The sequence below is a fragment of the Dermacentor silvarum genome, chromosome 1 (assembly GCF_013339745.2).
Source record: "Dermacentor silvarum isolate Dsil-2018 chromosome 1, BIME_Dsil_1.4, whole genome shotgun sequence".
NCBI lineage: Eukaryota > Metazoa > Arthropoda > Arachnida > Ixodida > Ixodidae > Dermacentor > Dermacentor silvarum.
In genome coordinates, this window is record NC_051154.1 from 260,538,242 (window position 1) to 260,557,867 (window position 19,626).

At 46.4% G+C, this 19,626-nt stretch overlaps 1 protein-coding gene across 9 annotated transcripts in view; it reads right to left on the minus strand.

Moving 5' to 3' along the window:
• The window catches only part of LOC119439862 (cytochrome P450 4V2), a 335,721-nt gene that overhangs the window by 291,780 nt on the left and 24,315 nt on the right, over positions 1–19,626 (minus strand). For 4 of the 9 annotated variants that reach the window (XM_049660278.1, XM_049660277.1, XM_049660279.1 and 1 more), the window contains exons 2-4: positions 15,483–15,592; positions 11,565–11,653; positions 9,579–9,778 (exon numbers count right to left, since the gene is read on the minus strand). The exons of the other annotated variants lie outside the window; for them this stretch is intronic. In XM_049660278.1, the coding sequence (XP_049516235.1) occupies positions 9,579–9,778; positions 11,565–11,653; positions 15,483–15,592 (399 nt within the window). The remainder of the gene's footprint in view (positions 1–9,578; positions 9,779–11,564; positions 11,654–15,482; positions 15,593–19,626) is intronic. 9 annotated transcript variants of the gene reach the window in all.

The window sequence follows — 19,626 nt, forward strand, 5'->3', positions numbered from 1 at the left end:
AACGATGGGTGCCTCGCGCGCGCGACGGAAAACTGCGCACTGCCTGCTCGCCTTCCACCCTTACGCGCGGGCGAGATTGAGCAGCGATCGCCTGCTCACCCTCGCACGCTTTCACACGCAGATACAGCATACGGCGCGCGGCGACGATTTTATCGCCGTGGGACTTGATGTTTGCAGGTATATGCTGACAACTGTTAGACATATTTTAGCGAGATGTACTTTGCAGGTGTTGCGACGCCGGTTCCTTCAAGCTCGACCGGCGTTACTGCTGGGTAGCGTGGCGTTCTCGGCAGACTGCAGGCGTCCGGTAGACCATAGCGACCAGGCAGGGACAAGACGATTTCTTAGTGCGAAACTTGCACAGTTTATTTCATGGTTGATGAAGGTTAGAAAAGAAGAGAATAAATGAAAATACATGGTGGGGCCGCTTAAATAGGCCCGCTAATATCGTAGGCGGGATTTCGCTCACGTCAACGTCACTTGACAGGTACGGAGTCCAGTCGGGGGTTCGGCAGCTGCTCCCTCTCTCCTAGGCGACTTTTCGGGGGCTTGCCTCCGATAGCGGTGACTTGAGGCTTCTGTCGTGCATCGTTCGCTCTCTGGGCGCTCTCTGGGTGCACGTACGCAAAGGGCCTGGTAAACAATGCGACACGAGGCCCCGGTGGTACACAGTTCGGGGAAGCCGGAACCCCTCGCCTGCTGGGCGCACGCACACACAAAGGGGGCCATAAATCACTGCGACTCGCCCGCCAGATTGAGGATCCCTCGAGACAACCATAGCAAATCAGGGGTTCACCCTCCGCTGGTTTAGGCATGGGCCTCCGATAATTCCCCCTGCACGGGGCGTGACGTGTCAATCTTAAACGAAGGGGCTGTCATACGTCAATCGTAATCCTTTTTGACACGGGGCGTCACATGGCAATCGTAACAGAGACTAAATATTCAGGCAAATCTGAACTGCTTGATTGAATAAGGCGAGAGGGCAAATCTTTTCGAACGCAGAACATTGTTCAACTGTTTCCAGCTAGACGAGACTATTTATATATTAGGTTACCTAATTAGACAGACGAAAGTCATCATGTACTCTTGTATACAAACAACAAGTAGGCTGTGTTGTGCCAACTAAATTGCGAAAATCAGCAGATTTGGATCGAAGGCTATTAGCGTTTCAGTGAAATATTACGACATTTTCGTAACGGCTATTCGGGACTGCCTTCCAGTAGCACTGATGCGGACAGCTGACTCATTGTTGGCTCCACAGACAACAGTGCATTTACCTCTAGAAGCTTGTTCGCCTGAGGTAGAGCTGTGGCAATTGCTCGAACTGCAGCAAACAACATGGGTAGAATCATCTGTCCAACACTGAGTAGCGCGGTGTTATCCTGGAAGGCCGATGTTCCGGCCGCCGTTTGCAGGGATCGCTGAGGGGTGGTCTGAGAATCGCTGAGGTTGTTTTAAGTTGGGTCGCTGATATTATTGTGATGTGTGGCCGTCAGTGGCCGTAGCAGAATGATAACTCCACTGTCTGCAGGACCCTTACCCAGCTTGTTGCTTTAATGCCGACGAATACGATGGTCCTATTGATTTTTGTTCAGTTGCTGTGAACTGGCGGCGATTTTTCACTGGGCTTACTGCATCAGGATTCGGAAGAGGCTCCTTGTGTCGGGGTTGCTTCCCATGAATTATTTCATATTTGCGTAGCATGGATGCGACCTTGTTCTGTGTACATCCTGAGAAAGAAGTCGTATCGTTGGCTGCACATTTAGGTTCTTGCAAAAATTTTCATTCAGCGTGCTCAAGGTTCTCGGAGCAGATTTACACCGACGTGATCCACGACAGTTTTTTGCCAGGTGTTCAAACCTCTCACAGTTATAACACCTCCATGGCAGGACCAAGATATTCTTCCACCGGGTGGCTGGTGAAGCCCAAGTAGATTCTCTGAGGCATTGGTTTGTCATCTCTGAAGTGAAGGATTACACTGTACAAAGAGCGGCATTCAACTGTGCCATCTTCCAGACAGTAGTATTTTGCTTGGCGGCGGACTGATATTACTCCAAAATATTTCAAAAACTCGCGCAGTTGTCCTTCACTGTACTGAAGTGGCACGTGACGAATCTTTCCGACATTTCCAGCGTACGAAGCCGGTATGTAGGCCTGTACTCTTAGTCCTGCTACTTCTTGCAGTAAAAGCGGGGTTTTCGCAGATGCCACTGAGGTAACACTCGCTGAAAAACTGCCGTCTCTGTTTACTAGAAACGTCTGAACTTTTCCTTTGCCGCCGAGACAATTTCTGAAACAGTATGGTTTGGATCCACTTCCCAAAAGTTGTGTCCTTCTTCTGACGGTCGGAACACCACAGCGATTTCTTCACTTTTCTTTTTGTAAAACAGGAATGTGAAAGGTGCTTCATCACACTCAATGGCTACATATTCCTTATGTCATAGTTTGAAGTACTGTCGTTCTCCTGATTGTGTGTTTCATGAAGACGAGGTTTCTTGCTCTCAACTTCACTTGGTTCCACCATGGTCACCGCCGCCGGTGACCATGGTGGAACATCAAGGTGTCAGCGCCTTGATGTTCAAAGACTAGCCATGCCGGCTTGATGATGTCACTCACATGATGTGTGTTGGCAGAATTTCGGACGTGCTCCTGCGTTGCAATCATGTGTCTCAAAACACGCTGGCGGTCATAAGGCTTATGCTGTCGTTCGCGGCTGCCTACCGCCGTAGAGGTTGGAGACACTCCGAGGGAAAAGGCAATGAAGGCTTTGTACCTGGTTTCAATGGGCTCGTAGGTCACTATACTTCTTCCCACTGAATTTCTGTGTAATGAAGTTCAGGCACAATGTAAACAACTAGTTAAAAGTGAAGTAAAAAAATCACGCGCCATCCCACTGCTGTGAAGGTGGATTACCAGCGAAGCAGTTTAGCACACGACATAGAGGTGACGCAGAATTTAGATCAAAGGTATGAGCAAATATTGTTTCTTTTGAATGGCGACGGCAGTCATGCCGATGAAAGACACACGCACACACACTTTTATTTTGATTTTGGTATTGATCGGCTGCATACATTCGCGTGGAAGACTATCGCCACCTCGGGGAGCCGGAGGAAACTAGACACGCGCGACAGGACTGCCACGCCGGGAGAATGCAAGAAAACAGGAAATGCAAGAGCTTGGAACGACACAAAGAGCGGGCGGTACGGGCGTATACACATGGCCGACGCTGATCCCACAGCGGAAATTCTTTGAGAAACCCTTATTATCTACCTGAGAGCCTACTGATCTTGAAAATGGTACCTATTGATAACTAATCTACTGAAAATGCATGTCAAAGTGATGAGGCGTATAAGCTTTTGCATAGAAAGAAGCGATTTTGCAACAAATTCGGGAGCTGAGTTTTGGCACACACAAATCTGTCGACGGACACGAAAAATGCATAGAACCCTAGCCATAGACAGCTTCGCTTTAAAAGCGAGCAGCAAAGAACAGGGCCACTGCCTCGGAGAACTTCGTCGTTCTCTCTCTTTTTTTTTTCTTTTTTTTTTTTTTGAAGCGCTGGTTTGTACCCTCACTCGGGGCCTCCAGGCCTGCGCTATTGGGTTGGATTGGATTCGATTTGCTTCCATAACCACTGCGGGAGATTGGCCGAAGATTTGGATGGTATTAGGAAGTTGTTAATACTAAAATTTAAAAAATTGTCTGGAGAAAATGAATAAAATTAACGTATGAATAATTTAAGGAAATCTCCCCGAAACAACTGTGAATTCTTCCACGGCTGAGCAAGCATCCCTGTGGTAGCTTCCAAGAGAAGGAGGCTCACAGTGAAAGAATATTCAGAATGGAAAAGTTTAAACCAAGTCGTCTGAACGTTGATTCCAAAATGTTTTTCCTTAAAGAACAAAAACGGCGGCACAATAAAAAAAATCATCTATAGTTTCCTCCTCTCCACAAACTGCGCACAGAGGGGAGGGCACCAGACCAGCCCTGTGACGATAAAAGTTTAATACTGAGGTTCGACAACGTAATCGTGTAAAATTTTACTGCAGTTTTTCTTGTATGAAAATACTTTTTGTGCCAAGGCAATATGAGGCGTCGATTTTCTGAAAAATGAACTATAGCTGGGTTAAAAAATTTTTCAACAATTGTATATTTCCTAAATCTAGAAGTAGTTATGTAAGCTGGTGTAGGAAGTGATGATAGTGCAGGGCCATTGAAGGCCGCTCTCGCGAGGCTCTCAGCCATTTCGTTCATGAATAATCCCTTATATCCAGGCACCCAAAGCAATCTAATTAAATTTGTTTGGGCAGGCACAAGAAAATGAAATATGGCTGAAACGTTAGTTCCACTATTTGTTGTGAGCGATAACATAAGGATAAAAAATATGTCATTATGACTACCATCGATAGTGATTTATTTAGTGTGCGTCAGACTAACACTACAGCTAGAAATTCAGCGAGGAATACGGATAAGAAGTGCGGAATCCTGATTGAGACTGACCAGTCTAGAGCAGGAGTGAAAATGCCAATTCCAGATTATTCTCCACACTATGAGGCGTCTGTCGCAATGACCGTATTTATAGCTAAACTCAATAAATGGTCGTGTAATAGTCCAGTTAATATATCATCAAAAAGAAGTTTTGCACAGTTTGGGTAGACGTCATCATGATTTGTAGACTCTCTCTCAGATCACAAATAGGTGGCACCTCACAGATTCATACGTACATTTAAGGGATTAATCAATGTTTGTACACCTGCGGTGTATGAAACCGAGGCTAGCATACTCCGAAGAATAATGCAGGTTGGGAAATGAATATGTTTTCCAATCTTCTAATAGGGGATTCATACATATCTAAGAATGTTTGCACCGTCAGTAAACGAAATATATACAATATGGAGGGCAACCTGATTTCTTGATGTAGTACGTTATTGGCAAGAAATTTCTGTATGCCGCAGCATAATCGCAGGGCGGCTCGCTCAAGCGGAACCAGTCGACATATTTGTAAGCTGGTGCAACATAAATTAGTACACATCCAAATTCTAAAACGGGCCCGCACATAGGTTTTGTATATTATTGGAAGTGAATCTCTCCGCATCCCCGGCCGACTGTTGCATAGTTTACGTGGCATGTAAACTGCCCTCTTTATTTTTTTAACTATATGGTCAATATAGCCAAGCCAGCTGAGGGAAACGTCATAGACTACACACAAATACTTCACCGACTCCACTTGAGCTACAGTCTTGAGACGGTAGCATAGCGAAATGTTAACGGGATTATTAAGGGGGAAAGAAATATCCAGCACTTTCTAACGTTAAGTGAAATGTGAATCTTGTTTAACCGAGTTTCTTAGCGTAGATGTTGTTCTTTAGTCGATAATAGAGGGAATGTATGTCATTGTGTGATGCAAAGAAAACATTATCGTCTGCGTATACATATGTCTGCACATCTTGATACCGAGGCATGGAACTCCTCAGGAGGCTAAATAATAAGTGACAGGTCCATGAGGAACACCCCGTGATTGATTATGTATACTCGAAGAAAAGCCTCTCAGAAAGCAGAAAATTCCCTCCCATTTAAAACTTCACATATCCAGTTTACAAGATACTTTGGAAACTGTATATTTCGTAATATATCCAATAAAATTACGTATTGTACACTATCTTGGGCTTCGGAAATGCCTAGTGTCATAATAGCACCTATCTGCCTCTGACGTCGTGCTGATTTTATTCTACGTTCTAAGTCCAGGTGAGCATGCCAGATTGAACATGATGACCGGAATCCAATTTGGCAGGGATTAAGCATTGAGTCTTTTTAAATGCGAAGCATTTCTTGCCGGCGGCTCTGTCTGTTGTCCCGCGTCCCACACCCCCACAGCACATGCGCGTCCCCTCCGCCTCTCTCTCCTCTCCTACGCTCCCCCTTTCTCTTCTCTAGGAATCCTGTACGGAGCGGCGCCCACGTCCCACACCCCCACAGCGCACGCCCGTCCCCTCCCCCTCTCTCTCACCTCCTACGCTGCCCCCCTTTCTCTCCTCTTGGAATACTCTACGGAGCGGCGCCCGCGTGCCACACCCCCACAGCGCATGCGCGTCCCCTCCTCCTTTCTCTCCTCTCCTAGGTTCCCCCCTTTCTCTCTTCTAGTGATCTGGAGCGGCGCGCTCCACAGGTGGTGCGACAGCTGCATACTGCGCAGGGGGCGCCATGGTAGTTCCGCAGTATGAAAATGACGGAGCGCGCGCGCCTCATTCTCTCTCCTGTGCAGCGCCGCGATGAGCGTTCGGCCGTGAAACCATCTCCCGCTCAAGCTGCATACTCCGCTGGGGGCGCCACGGTAGTTCCGCGGTGTGAAAATGACGGAGCGCGCGCGCCTCATTCTCTCTCCTGTGCAGCGCCGCGATGAGCGCTCGGGCCACTGCCGCGAAACAATCTCCCGCTCAAGCTGCATACTCCGCTGGGGGCGCCACGGTAGTTCCGCGGTATGAAAATGACGGAGCGCGCGCGCCTCATTCTCTCTCCTGTGCAGCGCCGCGATGAGCGCTCGGGCCGCTGCCGCGAAACCATCTCCCGCTCAAGCTGCATACTCCGCTGGGGGCGCCACGGTTGTTCCGCGGTATGAAAATGAGAGCGCGCGCGCCTCATTCTCTCTCCTGTGCAGCGCCGCGATGAGCGCTCGGGCCACTGCCGCGAAACAATCTCCCGCTCAAGCTGCATACTCCGCTGGGGGCGCCACGGTAGTTCCGCGGTATGAAAATGACGGAGCGCGCGCGCCTCATTCTCTCTCCTGTGCAGCGCCGCGATGAGCGCTCGGGCCGCTGCCGCGAAACCATCTCCCGCTCAAGCTGCATACTCCGCTGGGGGCGCCACGGTTGTTCCGCGGTATGAAAATGAGAGCGCGCGCGCCTCATTCTCTCTCCTGTGCAGCGCCGCGATGAGCGCTCGGGCCGCTGCCGCGAAACCATCTCCCGCTCAAGCTGCATACTCCGCTGGGGGCGCCACGGTTAGTTCCGCGGTATGAAAATGACGGAGCGCGCGCGCCTCATTCTCTCTCCTGTGCAGCGCCGCGATGAGCGCTCGGGCCGCTGCCGCGAAACCGTCTCCCGCTCAAGCTAACCATCTCCCCGCTGCTTCGCATCCACACGTGGTTCCCTTTAGCGGGAGATGGACTAATTTTTTCTTTACAAATTTAATCATACGGGCATATAGGATTCTTTCTATACGTATCGCCAAATTTGAGGTTAGCGCATTTGCCTAATGCTATCTATTGTATATCCTTTCCCGTGATTTTGAAGAATTGGGATTACTTTTAGCAATTTTCCACGCCCAAGGACTCCATTAAAATCTAATTGAGTTATTTATAGCAGCTAAAAGATCATCAGCAGCTTCCGTAAATAAAATTTTTATCATGGTAGATCATACCATTTGTGCCGGGAGCTGAATCTGGAAGTCGCTCCACGACTCCAGCCGGTTCTAACACAGTAATTTTTGTGTAATCATCTGATGCACTTCCTAAGCTAGAACAATTTGGCAAAACTGAAGAATATGTAATTTCTAATCCTTCGCGATTTCTTCTAATGATTGGTTCATTTCATTACTCCTTAAGAATAGAGAGTCAATATTGATTGGACGTGGAAGAACTTTACTACTACAGAGAAAACTGAACAAAGCACATTTATTTTTACAGTTAGATAGAAAATCAAAATGCCTGCAGTCGTATTGGTCTTTGGCTTTTGAAACTGTATGTTTCAAGACGACTCTAAAAAATTTATCATAGCTCCAATTTTCGGGATTCTTATTATGTAATAATTTTGCAGAGCGGTTTTTCTCTTCCTGTAATCACGAGTGCATTTTTCATTCCACCAAGGGCTGTATGAATTTCTTTTATTTAGTCGACTATATTAAATTCAGAATTTTTGCGAGAACTTTCCAAATCAAAACAGATAATCGTGATTTTTTGCTCAGTGCACGCATCAGACAGAGATGAAAGAACATTACGTAAGCATTTGTTTAAGTATTGTAGTTAATGAAAGTTCGCACCTGATCACTCATAAAAGTTACAGGGCATGCTACTTCAAAAACTGCTGGAAGGTAATCACTGCTTGTCGCATACTCAACAATCGACTAAGACGATACGGAGAGTCTCGGGCCACCAAATGTAAGATCTATTGTAGAGTAAGATCAAACGGAATAGATCCGGAGTTTACACACGTTAGCCCATAGTCCAACGACCAGTTCCATAATCGGGTGCCGCACAAATCTGTTCTTAATCATCATGAAATATGGTGAGAATTGAAGTCATCTGTGAGTAGCATGTTCCGTCCACAAGAATTAAGAACACTATTCAGTGTGTGTGTGTGCCCTGTACGCCAGAAGGAAAATAGGCATTTACAGTGGTAATGGGGCAACATCCAGGGAGGTTCAGCTCTATCGCTAGGGTTTCTCACTCAGTCGTAGAAAGTTGAAACGAAATTTTTCCCTCATGGTAAATTTAAGATGAAGTAAATGTAAATAATCCGCCACCTCTAGTAGGACGGTCTAGACAAAATTATCTGTAAAATTTTATTTGAAATTCCTCGCAGAATTTTACTAGGTTTCATGTAAAAGAATTAAATCAGGATTAAGTTGAGTAGTTGTACAAGACAAATCTACTGAAGCACAATATAAAAAGCGACAGTTCCACTGAAGCACTTTCAGCAACCCTATGGTTTAGAAAGTGCCGCAGCTGAAACTGCCTTCTGTAGAATGCTTTCCTTTGGAATAGCACTGGGCTGACGTTTCTTAGCGTTTGAGTGAGGAATAGAGGAGGAATCTTTATTGATTGAATACATTGTTCTTTTATACGCTCCATCGTTTTGTTCCACATCTGTCATTTACAAATCTGTGTTAACCAGATCACCAGTATTAGACCCCACGAAAAAGGATGCCGAAGTTTCGATACCGTCATTGGAAGGATGCGCACCTGGGGTTCTATCACTAGTTTGTTGCTTAGGATCCATTGTTTGGGTTGTTGCAGGACTTAAACAAGTAGCTTGCATCAAATGAGATAAATTACTTGAGATGGCCTCTGATATACATTCACCATGGCTCATTGCCAGCCGTTCCATTGTTTATGTAACTGTCTTTTCCAATGCGGCCTCTATAGTTGCAGTAAGCGATACGTCCGAAGTAAGAGTTTGTCTACCTGTAACCCCCGCATAACCAAGCGCCCTTTCTTTCCTAATGTTTATCGCCTCCTTCCTAGAGCAACGTCGTTTATCAATCATTTCAACCACCTGTAATTCTTGAACCCACCAGTTAGGATAATCGTTATCGACCAGTGTCTCACCTTCCTCATCACTGATATCTATTTGTTCATCGTCACCATTAAACTGACGATGACACGCAGGAAATTTCATTTTAATTCAAACAGCGCTAACGCAAGCACCTAAATGTGTTTCTAAATTATGCGAGTTGCAAAGCGTGGTGTAATGACGGCCGACAGAATTGACGGATAATAACGTACGCAGCCCACCAGAATAAGGAATACGCTCAGGCTGTGCATGCGTGCTTAAATACGGAGAATGACCTTATTACGTGCTCACGTCCAATAATGTCCAAGGCGCACTTTTGCACGTTGTCGAGGCATCGTATGGGCTCGTCAGGCGCCTCCTTCAGCATCTTCTCTATCCGTGCCACCAGGCAGTCGGCGCTCTTCCCGATGAAGTCGCAGTAGTTTTCCATGGCGCTTGCTTGGAAACCTTGCATAAACAACTTGCGTTTGGACCTCCATGGATCACCGCCACTGCGTTGAAACGTGAAGGAGATGTATTGTTTAAGCCAAGCCACAACCGCAGTCCTCCCTCTGCTTCCGTTTCACAATGAGTCTTTAGGTGGTTTTTTTTTTTTTCTTACTTTCTCGTAGCCCACTGTCTTGTTCACGAATATGCGACAATGTGACGTGGTTATTTTGCTTGCCCCCACACTCACCGTGAAATTTTAATACGTTAATATCAATATAGATGACGTCACAACAGTTCACCTATAGTCGGGTACAACTTAAGAAGACAGGAGAGGCCCCGCCCAGATGAACGAAGCGCAGCAGCCGACTTCCTCCGCGATTAAAGAAATAGTGCCGCTGACGCGACTCGCCCCGGCTTGAAGCGCGGGCTGCCATGTTCTCCGTCGGCGGGAACACCGGCCGTCCGGCTCATGCCGCAAGTCTTTAGTGCGCGCCCATTGGTGGAGGCTGGTATGCATCCGCCTTTGAGGGGGCAAATGCCGCTGCCGTCTAAAGTTGTACCCGACTATAGAACTTTCCGCACTGTGATCAAAACGGGGCCTTCAAACGAGACTAGCCGGGCAATCAACGAGTTGAACCTGGATTTTTTTCTTTAAGGCCTATGTTTCAATAACAATAGAAAACGCCGGTTTGCGACAGCTGTTTTCAAGCAATTAAGGTGGTCCTCAACAACAACTTGAGAGTGAGACTAGTAATCTGAAGCTGCCTTACTTTACTTTAAATGCGGTATCTATTTGTTGCAGTTAATGACGAACGGCGTGACGTTCCGTAACACAACCTGAGTGAATAGCAGTGAGTCACGAACCGAAACCACCAGCGATGAAAGGACTTCGTGCGACTGGCACTGCCAGTAGCCGTGAGTATAAGAGGGGAGAAGTGTGCTCGAAATGGCCATGGCGGTCAACGCATCTTTCCAGGTGCACGTGCCGTGCTACGATTAGGGCAGAATAGAGGCTGAAGCTAACAGTACAGCAAATACGGGGTGTCCTAGCTATCACGCAGCACGATTTTAAAAAAGAGGAACGGTGTTACGCGAAGCAAACCTAGTGGGTATTGTTTCTGGTGCAGTGGAGTAGCCGCCAGTAATTTTTTCGTTACTGAGATTTAATTAGGTCATTGTAATTAATTATCTAACTCGAGAAGCACTGTCCTAATTATGAAAAGTTCAATGAGAAAGTTGTAGAGCAACGTGAAAAACTCCCGATACAGCTTTCTGTTGCTCAATACGTGCTACATAAAAGTGTATTTCCGAGCGTGAAAGAAGCCCGCGAATACACGCCAAGTGCCTCGAGCGGCCAGTCGCGCGGCAAGTCTGCGTGTATTCGCGGGCTTCTTTGACACTCGGAAACACACATTTATGTAGCACATTTTGAGCAACAGTAAGCTGTATCGGGAGTTTTTCATGTTTGTCTACAAGTTTCTCATTGAACCTTTGATAATTAGGACAGTACTTCTCGAGTTAGATAATTAATTACAATTACCTAATTAAAACTCAGTAACGAAAAAAATAATGGCGGCTACTCCGCTGTACTGGAAACAATACGCACTAGATTTGCTTCGCGTAACGCCAGTTCCTCTTTTTTTTTAATCGTGCTGCATGATAGCTGGGACATCCTGTATATCTGGCGCTTTGGAAGACATCCGTCGGGTCCAGTGGGTCATTTTGGTTAATAGGCAACTGTGTGGTCTTTTTTTTCGGAGGGGGGGGGGCATATTCACGCGCTTGTATTGCCTTCGATTGCTAGCAACGACAAGAAAATTATAGTGATGTTTGGAGGAGGTTACTTACATCATCAAGATGTTCTTACTACCAAGCCACGGCTTCAGGAACTTGTACATGGAGGGCTTGTCAGATTTCAACTCGGCCGTGAGAACAGCCTGGCGCAAACAAGCAAGGACAGAACAGGGAAAACCACGTGTAGACATTTAGTAAAAATTTACCACTGGAAAGAACACTAAGACATTGTAAACGTGAAGTGCGGCCTCAACTTATTTCAGTGTATTACCAACTCGCCCGAATTCACAACCGGTTCATTTTCGTTCCAGCATCATTGAGCTCAGTGAGGGCCGCACTCGAGGTGTAAATGTGCGGCTATTTCGAAAGCGATAGGTTGCTTTGGCTCTTTCCCCTACTTTGTGGTTTGTATGTCACCGGCCGTTTGTGGGTAGGATTCAATGTAGGCCACTAGGCATGTGCTGGCTGTCTTGCCGAGCAGACAACATGGGGCACTGGATATGTGCCACTGGGTGTGTACCCGAACAGGCAACTTTGACTCTGCGTAGGGGATATTGGTATCACATAAGCATAATATCGTATATTGGTATGGGTAAAGAATGAAGGTAGTACAAGCATACGCTCTAACCTCCAGTCACGCGATGATGAAGAAATAGAACAGTTTTATGAAGATGTTGAATTAGCGATTAGAAAGGTGCAAACTCAGTACACTGTTGTCATGGGCTACTTCAATGCAAAAGTGGGGGAAAAGTAGGCTGATGAGCAAGCAATTGGCAACTACGGCATCGATTTTAGGAACACTACAGGAGAGATGTTGGTAGAATTCGGGGAAAGGAACAGGCTCCAAAATGTCGATACCTTCTTCTGGAAGCGTAGCAACAAGAAGTGGATCTAAAAAAGCCCTGATGGGAAAACAAGGAATGAAATAAGTTTCATACTCTCTGCCGATCCCAGCGTAGTGCAGGATGTAGAAGTGTTAGGTAAGGTAAAGTGCAGTGACCATAGGTTAGTGAGGTCTAGGATTTCTCTCAATTTGAAGAGAGAAGGAGTAAAATTAGTCAAGAAGAAACAGGCCAACCTAGACGCAGTAAGGATTAAAGCAGACCTATTCAGGCTGGTGGTTGCAAACAAATATGCAGCTTTGGCACAGGAGGATGAAGGTAACATACATGTAATGAGTTAAACCGTAACTAGGCTGATTTCAGAAGCAACAGATGCAATGGTAGGTAAGGCGCCACGGCAACCAGTAGGTAAGATCTCCCAAGTAAAAAAGGACCGAATATTTAAAGAAACCACAAGGCATGAAAGTGTCAAACTCAAGATATCAGATATAATTCGCTGAACTGTCAAAATTGATCAACAAGAAGAAAGTAAGGGATATTCGAAATTATAACGTGGGAAAGATTGAGGAAGCCGTAAAATATGGACGCAGCATGAAACCAGTGAGAAGAAAACTTGGCATAGGACAAGGCAAGATGTATGCTCTTAAAGGTAAGCCGGGTAATGTCAACAGCACTTTCGATGACATAGTAAAAACGGCGGAAGAATTCTATACTAACCTGTATAGTACCCAGAGCAGCCAAGCTACTTTCATTCGAAGTAGTGATGAACAGAACACAGATCGAGGCTCCTTCTATAACTAGCGATGAAGTTAGAAGGACATTGCAAGACATGACCAGGAGAAAAGCTTCTAGAGAAGATGAAATAACAGTCGATTTAATCAAAGATGCAGGAGATATGCTTGAAAAACTTGAGGCCCTTTATACGCAATGTTTCACGACTGCAAGTGTACCAGAGAGCTGGAACAACGCCAACATTATACTAATCCATAAGAAGGGAGACGTTAAAGAATTGAAGAATTATACACCCAATAGCTTGCTTTCAGTATTGTATAAAATATTCACCAAGATAATTTCCAATAGAATTAGCGCAACACTTGACTTCAGTCAACCAAGAGGCTGGCTTCAGGAAGGGATATTCTACGATGGATCATATCCATGTCATCAATCAGGTAATCGAGAAATCTGAGGAGTACCATCAACCTCTCTATATGGTTTTCATTAATTATGAAAAGGAATTTGATTCAATAGAGATACCAGCACTCATAGAGGCATTGCGTAATCAAGGAGTACAGGAGGCACATTCGTACGTGAATATCTTGGCAAATATCTACAAAGATTCCACAGCTACCTTGATTCTCCACAAGAAAAGTAGAAAGTTACCTATCAAGAAAGGTTTCAGGCAAGGAGACACAATCTCTCCAATGCTATTCACTGCATGCTTGGAAGAAGTATTCAAGTTCTTAGACTGGGAAGGCTTAGGAGTGAGGGTCAATGGCGAATATCTCATGAACCTTCGATTTGCAGATGACATTGTCCTATTCCGCAACAATAGGGACGAATTGGAGACCGCAGGAAGAGGCCTTCGTCCTGCAGTGGACATAAATATAGGCTGATGATGATGATGGTGGTGGTGCGATATTCGTATGTGCCCGTTATTGAGCCAGTCCCCTAGAATGGCTGTGCCAAGCTGAGCCTTTCACTTACCTTGGATTATCGTCGGCCAATCTCGCACAATAAAAACCGGGAGGACAGTAAAGAGAGGAGAGCGAAAGCGCAGATGCAGAGGAGGAGAGCAAAGCACTTGATTCGTTCGAACGCGCGTGGTTGACGTCACGCACTATGAAAGGAAATTAAGTGATCATTGCGACGAATTTGCAGCCAGGATACTAAGGACAGCAGGTATGGAGTTTCAACTGGTGTGCTGTGATTACAAGTTATACTGTGTCATATTATCATTAGGCATCGCAATCACCCTCATCGTGCTGCCGCGTGGAATCGAGCCCACGACGTCGCTCTCAGCAGCACAACGTTGTATCCACTGAGTGACCTTCACAGGTGATTTGATTTATACAGCATCTAGACAACTGCTGACCCAATATACTGTCTATTTTGGGACCCTTGAGGGGGGGGCGTAGGATTCTTGGTCCAAGTACATACCGGGTGCGTGAGGTATTTGAAGGCATAATGACGACTTGAGGAATACCATCCATATTTCAGAAGAAATTCGATATACCCGTTCCAAATATTTTTCATTGTTTTGTTTGCTGCTTTCTACAATAAAATAAAACCAGCTTTATCCTCAAACATTCACTGAATTCGGCTTCAATAATATCTATACACTCGGATCATATGTTGCGTGTTGATGTTATGCAATGCTTCCGCAATAGTAATCATTAGCATGTTTTTTATCATTGTGTAGCTGTTTGTTAGTCTTTCTCTCGGTGACACCCACTATACATAGCGGCGTACTATTTTTGATATTCGGAACTAGGACGCCATATTGGGGGTGACGTGGTCACTGAAGTTCGCAACCAGACATTCTTGGGTGGCGCAGGCACTGTAGGCGCAAGCAGATTCATAATTTAGGAGCGGCACCTTATCAAATCGTGCACAGGAAGCTTGGTTCTTTATTCTTCTACCTGCCGCTGATCGTCAGTGGCCATAATTGGCTTTTCAGGGTTTTCACTCATCATGACCTCCACGTGCTGGTGAAATTCAACTGTCTTAATGACGTCTGATGATTGACAACGCTTAATTGTCTTTGTCACAGATGATAATTGACCACGAACTCTTGCCTCCCCCAGAAAACAAGCCATTTCACGACATTCAAGAATGTGGTGATCTCCAAGTCGCCGGGTCGGCGTGCGAGACGACTAGGGGAATGTTCTGCTTCATATCTCATGTCAGACTGAAAGCTGATACCCTGAAATAAATGTGCTAGATAGGTGGCAGAGGGGCTGGTGTGGACGATGTTAAGTGCCTGGACACATAGAAGGAGAATGTTAACGTCTATGGCAATTCAAAGCCGTGTCCTCAAATACGTCGCGCACCCTGTATATTTCTGCTGTGTAGAGTGATTAATGGAGCCTTCATTTCAGTAAAAACAACAGAAACGTGTGAAAATAGTCACCTGCACAGCATTGGGCGTGTGTACTCCCACGATAGGAATGATGCCTATGTACGCCTTGAACGTCTTGCCTTCGTGCAACTTGGACAACTCAGTAATGACTCTGAAGACCCCTGGAAGCGATGAGGATTAGTTAACGTTGCCGACAGTTAGGTTGTGGTACACATATGGTAAACATCAGACCCTGAACCAGTACACAGCAATGGTAATCCCGAATGCACACTCTTCCAGTCGTGCGCGTCTCTTGTCACCATAAAGGACCCGAGCACCCGATTGCGGTCGAGCCTCGTTAAAGGCCAACTGCAATGAAATTTCACTTTGGCTAAATTTGTTTTAAATGCGTAGTATATACCACAGAAGAAATCTTGGAAAAGCCTTCTCAGCAGCCCTTGAACAGCATCTAAAGCAGACGACGCATGAACCTGGCGGTTCTCAAACACGCCGCCTGCGGGATTTTTCAGCACGCCGCGGGCAGCCGCAGGCGCCGCTTATCTCGGAGGTCATGCCGAGGGGCTGCGAGTTTTAGGTCATGCGTCACTTGCCGCGAGTGGTAATGGGGGCGTTTTCTTTTTTCAAGCAAAGCTTGTACTGGCTCACGGCTTTCGGTGGCATTGTTATCACGCAGAAACTCACTTGTGGCGCATACCCGCATTGTATATGCGGATATGGGCCAGGGACAAGAAAGAAACAAAGAAAGAGCAGGTGCGAGGACAGCTGCGCCGGCGCCGGATACCGTGACGCGCGCGACCAATCAGGGTCGTTTGGTGCGCCGCGGGGAGGGAAAGGCAAGGAAAGGGGTTGGCATGCGCTCCGTCGGTCTCCCCTCGCCTCAGATCAGTTTGGGCGCCCAGATGGCAAGGCGCGCGTGGTGCGTTCCTCCGAGGAGCAGACTGCGTTTGAGCAAGGGCGCCGTGAACATGCTCAGGAATGGGCTCGTCCTCGAAGTGCCTATTCTAGCGTGAGGGCTTCCGAAGCCCAGGCGAAACGTCAGCGAAGCACCGCGGACCCCGAGTTGCGGGATCGCGATGTTGAGGCCGAACGTCAGCGTCGTCTTGCCCTCCAGCAACTCGACAATGGTGGTGCAAGCCTCGGCAACGCTAGCGCAAAGATCCCCGGTGGGACGACCAAGTTTCAACGCGAGTTTCTCAACCAGAACTTCGGAGCCAGTTGCAGTGCGTGTGACCGGTTTTGGTTGGAGCGCAAGGTGGTACTCGTCAGTGCAATTCGTTCCGAGGAACACCGAGGAAACACACGAAAAGCTTCATTCGCTTACCCCCATTTCCTCGACAGGGGAGGGGCTACTGTTTTTTTTTCAGTTTTGGTTTCCAAACAGCTATATTTGCGACCTCCTCATTACGCTACCACTCGTATTTCAATCGTCACATTTTGCATGGAGGCTCCTCTTACACTATCTTAAACTAAGGTTTTTTTTTTTTACTTGGTTTAAAGCTTTGTTGAAGGTAATCTTTAAAGGAGTAACCACCTGCCTTTTCGCACCTTTATTCATTATTATTTTTTCCGGTAAATAAAGTTTCGGTGCCTTGGATCTCTATAAAGATATTGTGAAGCCTCAGAGTGCCTCGGATATTAAGCGAAGCTTTATAGGCTCATTTGTGTCGGGGTCGGTGTACGCGTACGCGTTATCATCATCAGCATTCGCTCGAGCGTCGTCGTCTTCTTCCGCAGCTGGCTCGCTGGCGCTGCTCTCGTTGCGCTTGTGCTCGTTCTCGGCACGCGCTCGTCCCACTGCTCCCACGTTCGTCGTCGTCTTCTGCCACAGCTGGTGTCGTTGCCGCTCATCATTCCGGCATTCATTTCTCTTCTGTCGTCGTTATGGGGAGGCCGCGTTTTCGGTTGTATGAGCCATTCCTTAAGGGGGTATGAGCCATTCATTATCTTACCGTGATGGACAGATTTAATTTTGAAGCAATTTAATTTTGAAGAATCGCACGCGGCAAAGCGGCAACGGCGGACTGCGGGCATATACAGTCAATGACGTCGTTCGCTCCGTCACAGCCGAACGTGTGTGTAACCTCATTAAGAAACACAAAGACGTAACCAATAATTGAGAAATACTTTAATGAACCATCGGGATTAACCCAGTGATAAACACCGGGGCCGCACCTTTCAGCTTTGCTGGTTAGCTATTTGTAGGGAGTGGTTGGCCGGTGATTTTTTTTTTAATTTACGAGTCATAATTTTACGGAATTCATAATTTACAAACTTTTTCGTTCGTAAAAAAGTCGATGGTGATTAAGAGACAGTCTTCGCTAACAGATGCGATTGGCCGGCGCTTAATTGTTCTGGCGAACCACTTTGCTGTACGAATTAATTGCTTTGCGAATTCGGCTTTCATGCTCATCGTGCTCATTCATACAGCTACAAAGTACTTAGGTGATATCTTCGTATTATTTTAACGAAGTTACCTGCAAAGGTTTTATGTTAGGAAGTTGTGTCCATATGATGTGCGGCGTGGCAAGTTATAGGTTAGGATGTGCGATGCTTAACCGTTACCACGAGAGAAGGAAACAGGAGATCAGCGTGAAAGCTGCTGTAGATTGACAGAAGTATGCGTAGCTGCTGGTAGAAACTGTAAACTTTACCTGATTAAATTGTAATTGTCGTTAGGAGTGTCTGAATCTTGAGAGAGAGAGAAAAAAAAACCTTTATTTAAACCATCGAGGTCGTTGATCTTGAGGACGAGTGGGCGGTGTCCTCATTCCAGGACTCCACTGGCCATGGCTGCTCGACGTACTTGCTGGACGAGAGCTTCTTGTTCCGCCAGGGTATCGCCGGTCAGCTGTACCTCCCACCGCTCAAATGGCGTGTTAGGCGTCTTTAAATGTTGAGGTTTGCCCCCGCACCCTCTTGAAAAATCGCTAAAGTACACTTTGAGGAGCTCTAGAGTGCCTCCACAATTTGTAAATGATCACTGTGAGAAAACAGCAAGAACTATCGGCTCGACATGTGCCTTCCGAACAAATAAAAAATATTCTTCAGCGGTTTGAGTAGACCAAGGCAACGCGCCGAAGCAAGTGCGCTCATAGTCAGAAGCGCAATTGTTGAGGCGTATACTGAACCTGACGTCATGCCGACACGTGAGGCCGCTTCCGTAGTGGCATGAGAAACGGTGTGATGCCTCATTTCATGCTGGAAAATAAAACGAGGTGTGCTCTTTACGGTCTCTCTGTGTTCGGCATGACTCCATACATAGCTCCGAATCAGCAGCTTATACCAGAAGAGCAAAAGGCCAACGTCCTGTGCGAGTGCAGAACTGCATGGAGTTGCTGGATGCTGGAGATTAGTGAAAGTTGAGGGGGAGAGACTGCGTGGAGTTTGGGGGAGCAGAGCCGTTCGGCATCTGACGCTTTTCCTGATATATGCGTACCAATGCTTTCATGGATATGCGAGAGTATTTCCATATCTAATCAGATTGCTCCAATACTTCCGAAGTATCAAAGGAACCTGGTCTAGCTGAAGCGCCTCCTCCCCCGGTGTTCGTTATCGCAGTTCTTCTCGCTGCTCTAGGTTCTGTGACAAATTGATCATATCGCCCTTCCTATTAGTCGTCTGAACTTCCTTCTCTGACGCGCGCCACGTGCGCTTCTCTTTACATATATGCTTCTTTTCGCAATGATCTGGCAGTTTGAAGCTACGAGACGCCTTTTGACAGTAGAGAGTGTGCTCGCTACTACTAGACGACCCTCCGAGCGACACGCGTTCTAGCGACACATGCCTTCGCGTCATCATGCTCAGTCATGATCAGTCACGCTGCTTAGCGGATCATGTCGGCTGTACACTTCATTCCTGTGCCACGTCATCGTGGGTCTCGGGAAAGAAGCCCTCGGCTTTGTTCCCTGTTCGGGGCTCAACGTAAGTGGGTTTAAGTGGGGTCCAACTGGAGAGGTTGGAAGCAGTACCTCTCCGGCTATTTATTTTACTTATACAGCACTGATAAATTTTATTATTATTATTATTATTATTATTATTATTATTATTATTATTATTATTATTATTATTACGCATAAGAACCACAATGTGTTAATTATTGGCGACTTTAATGTACCCAGAATTTCATGGATTAATAATACTCTCTGCCAGAATTCATTTTACATTTCCCAGAAGTGCCACTCTTTCCGCGACTTTA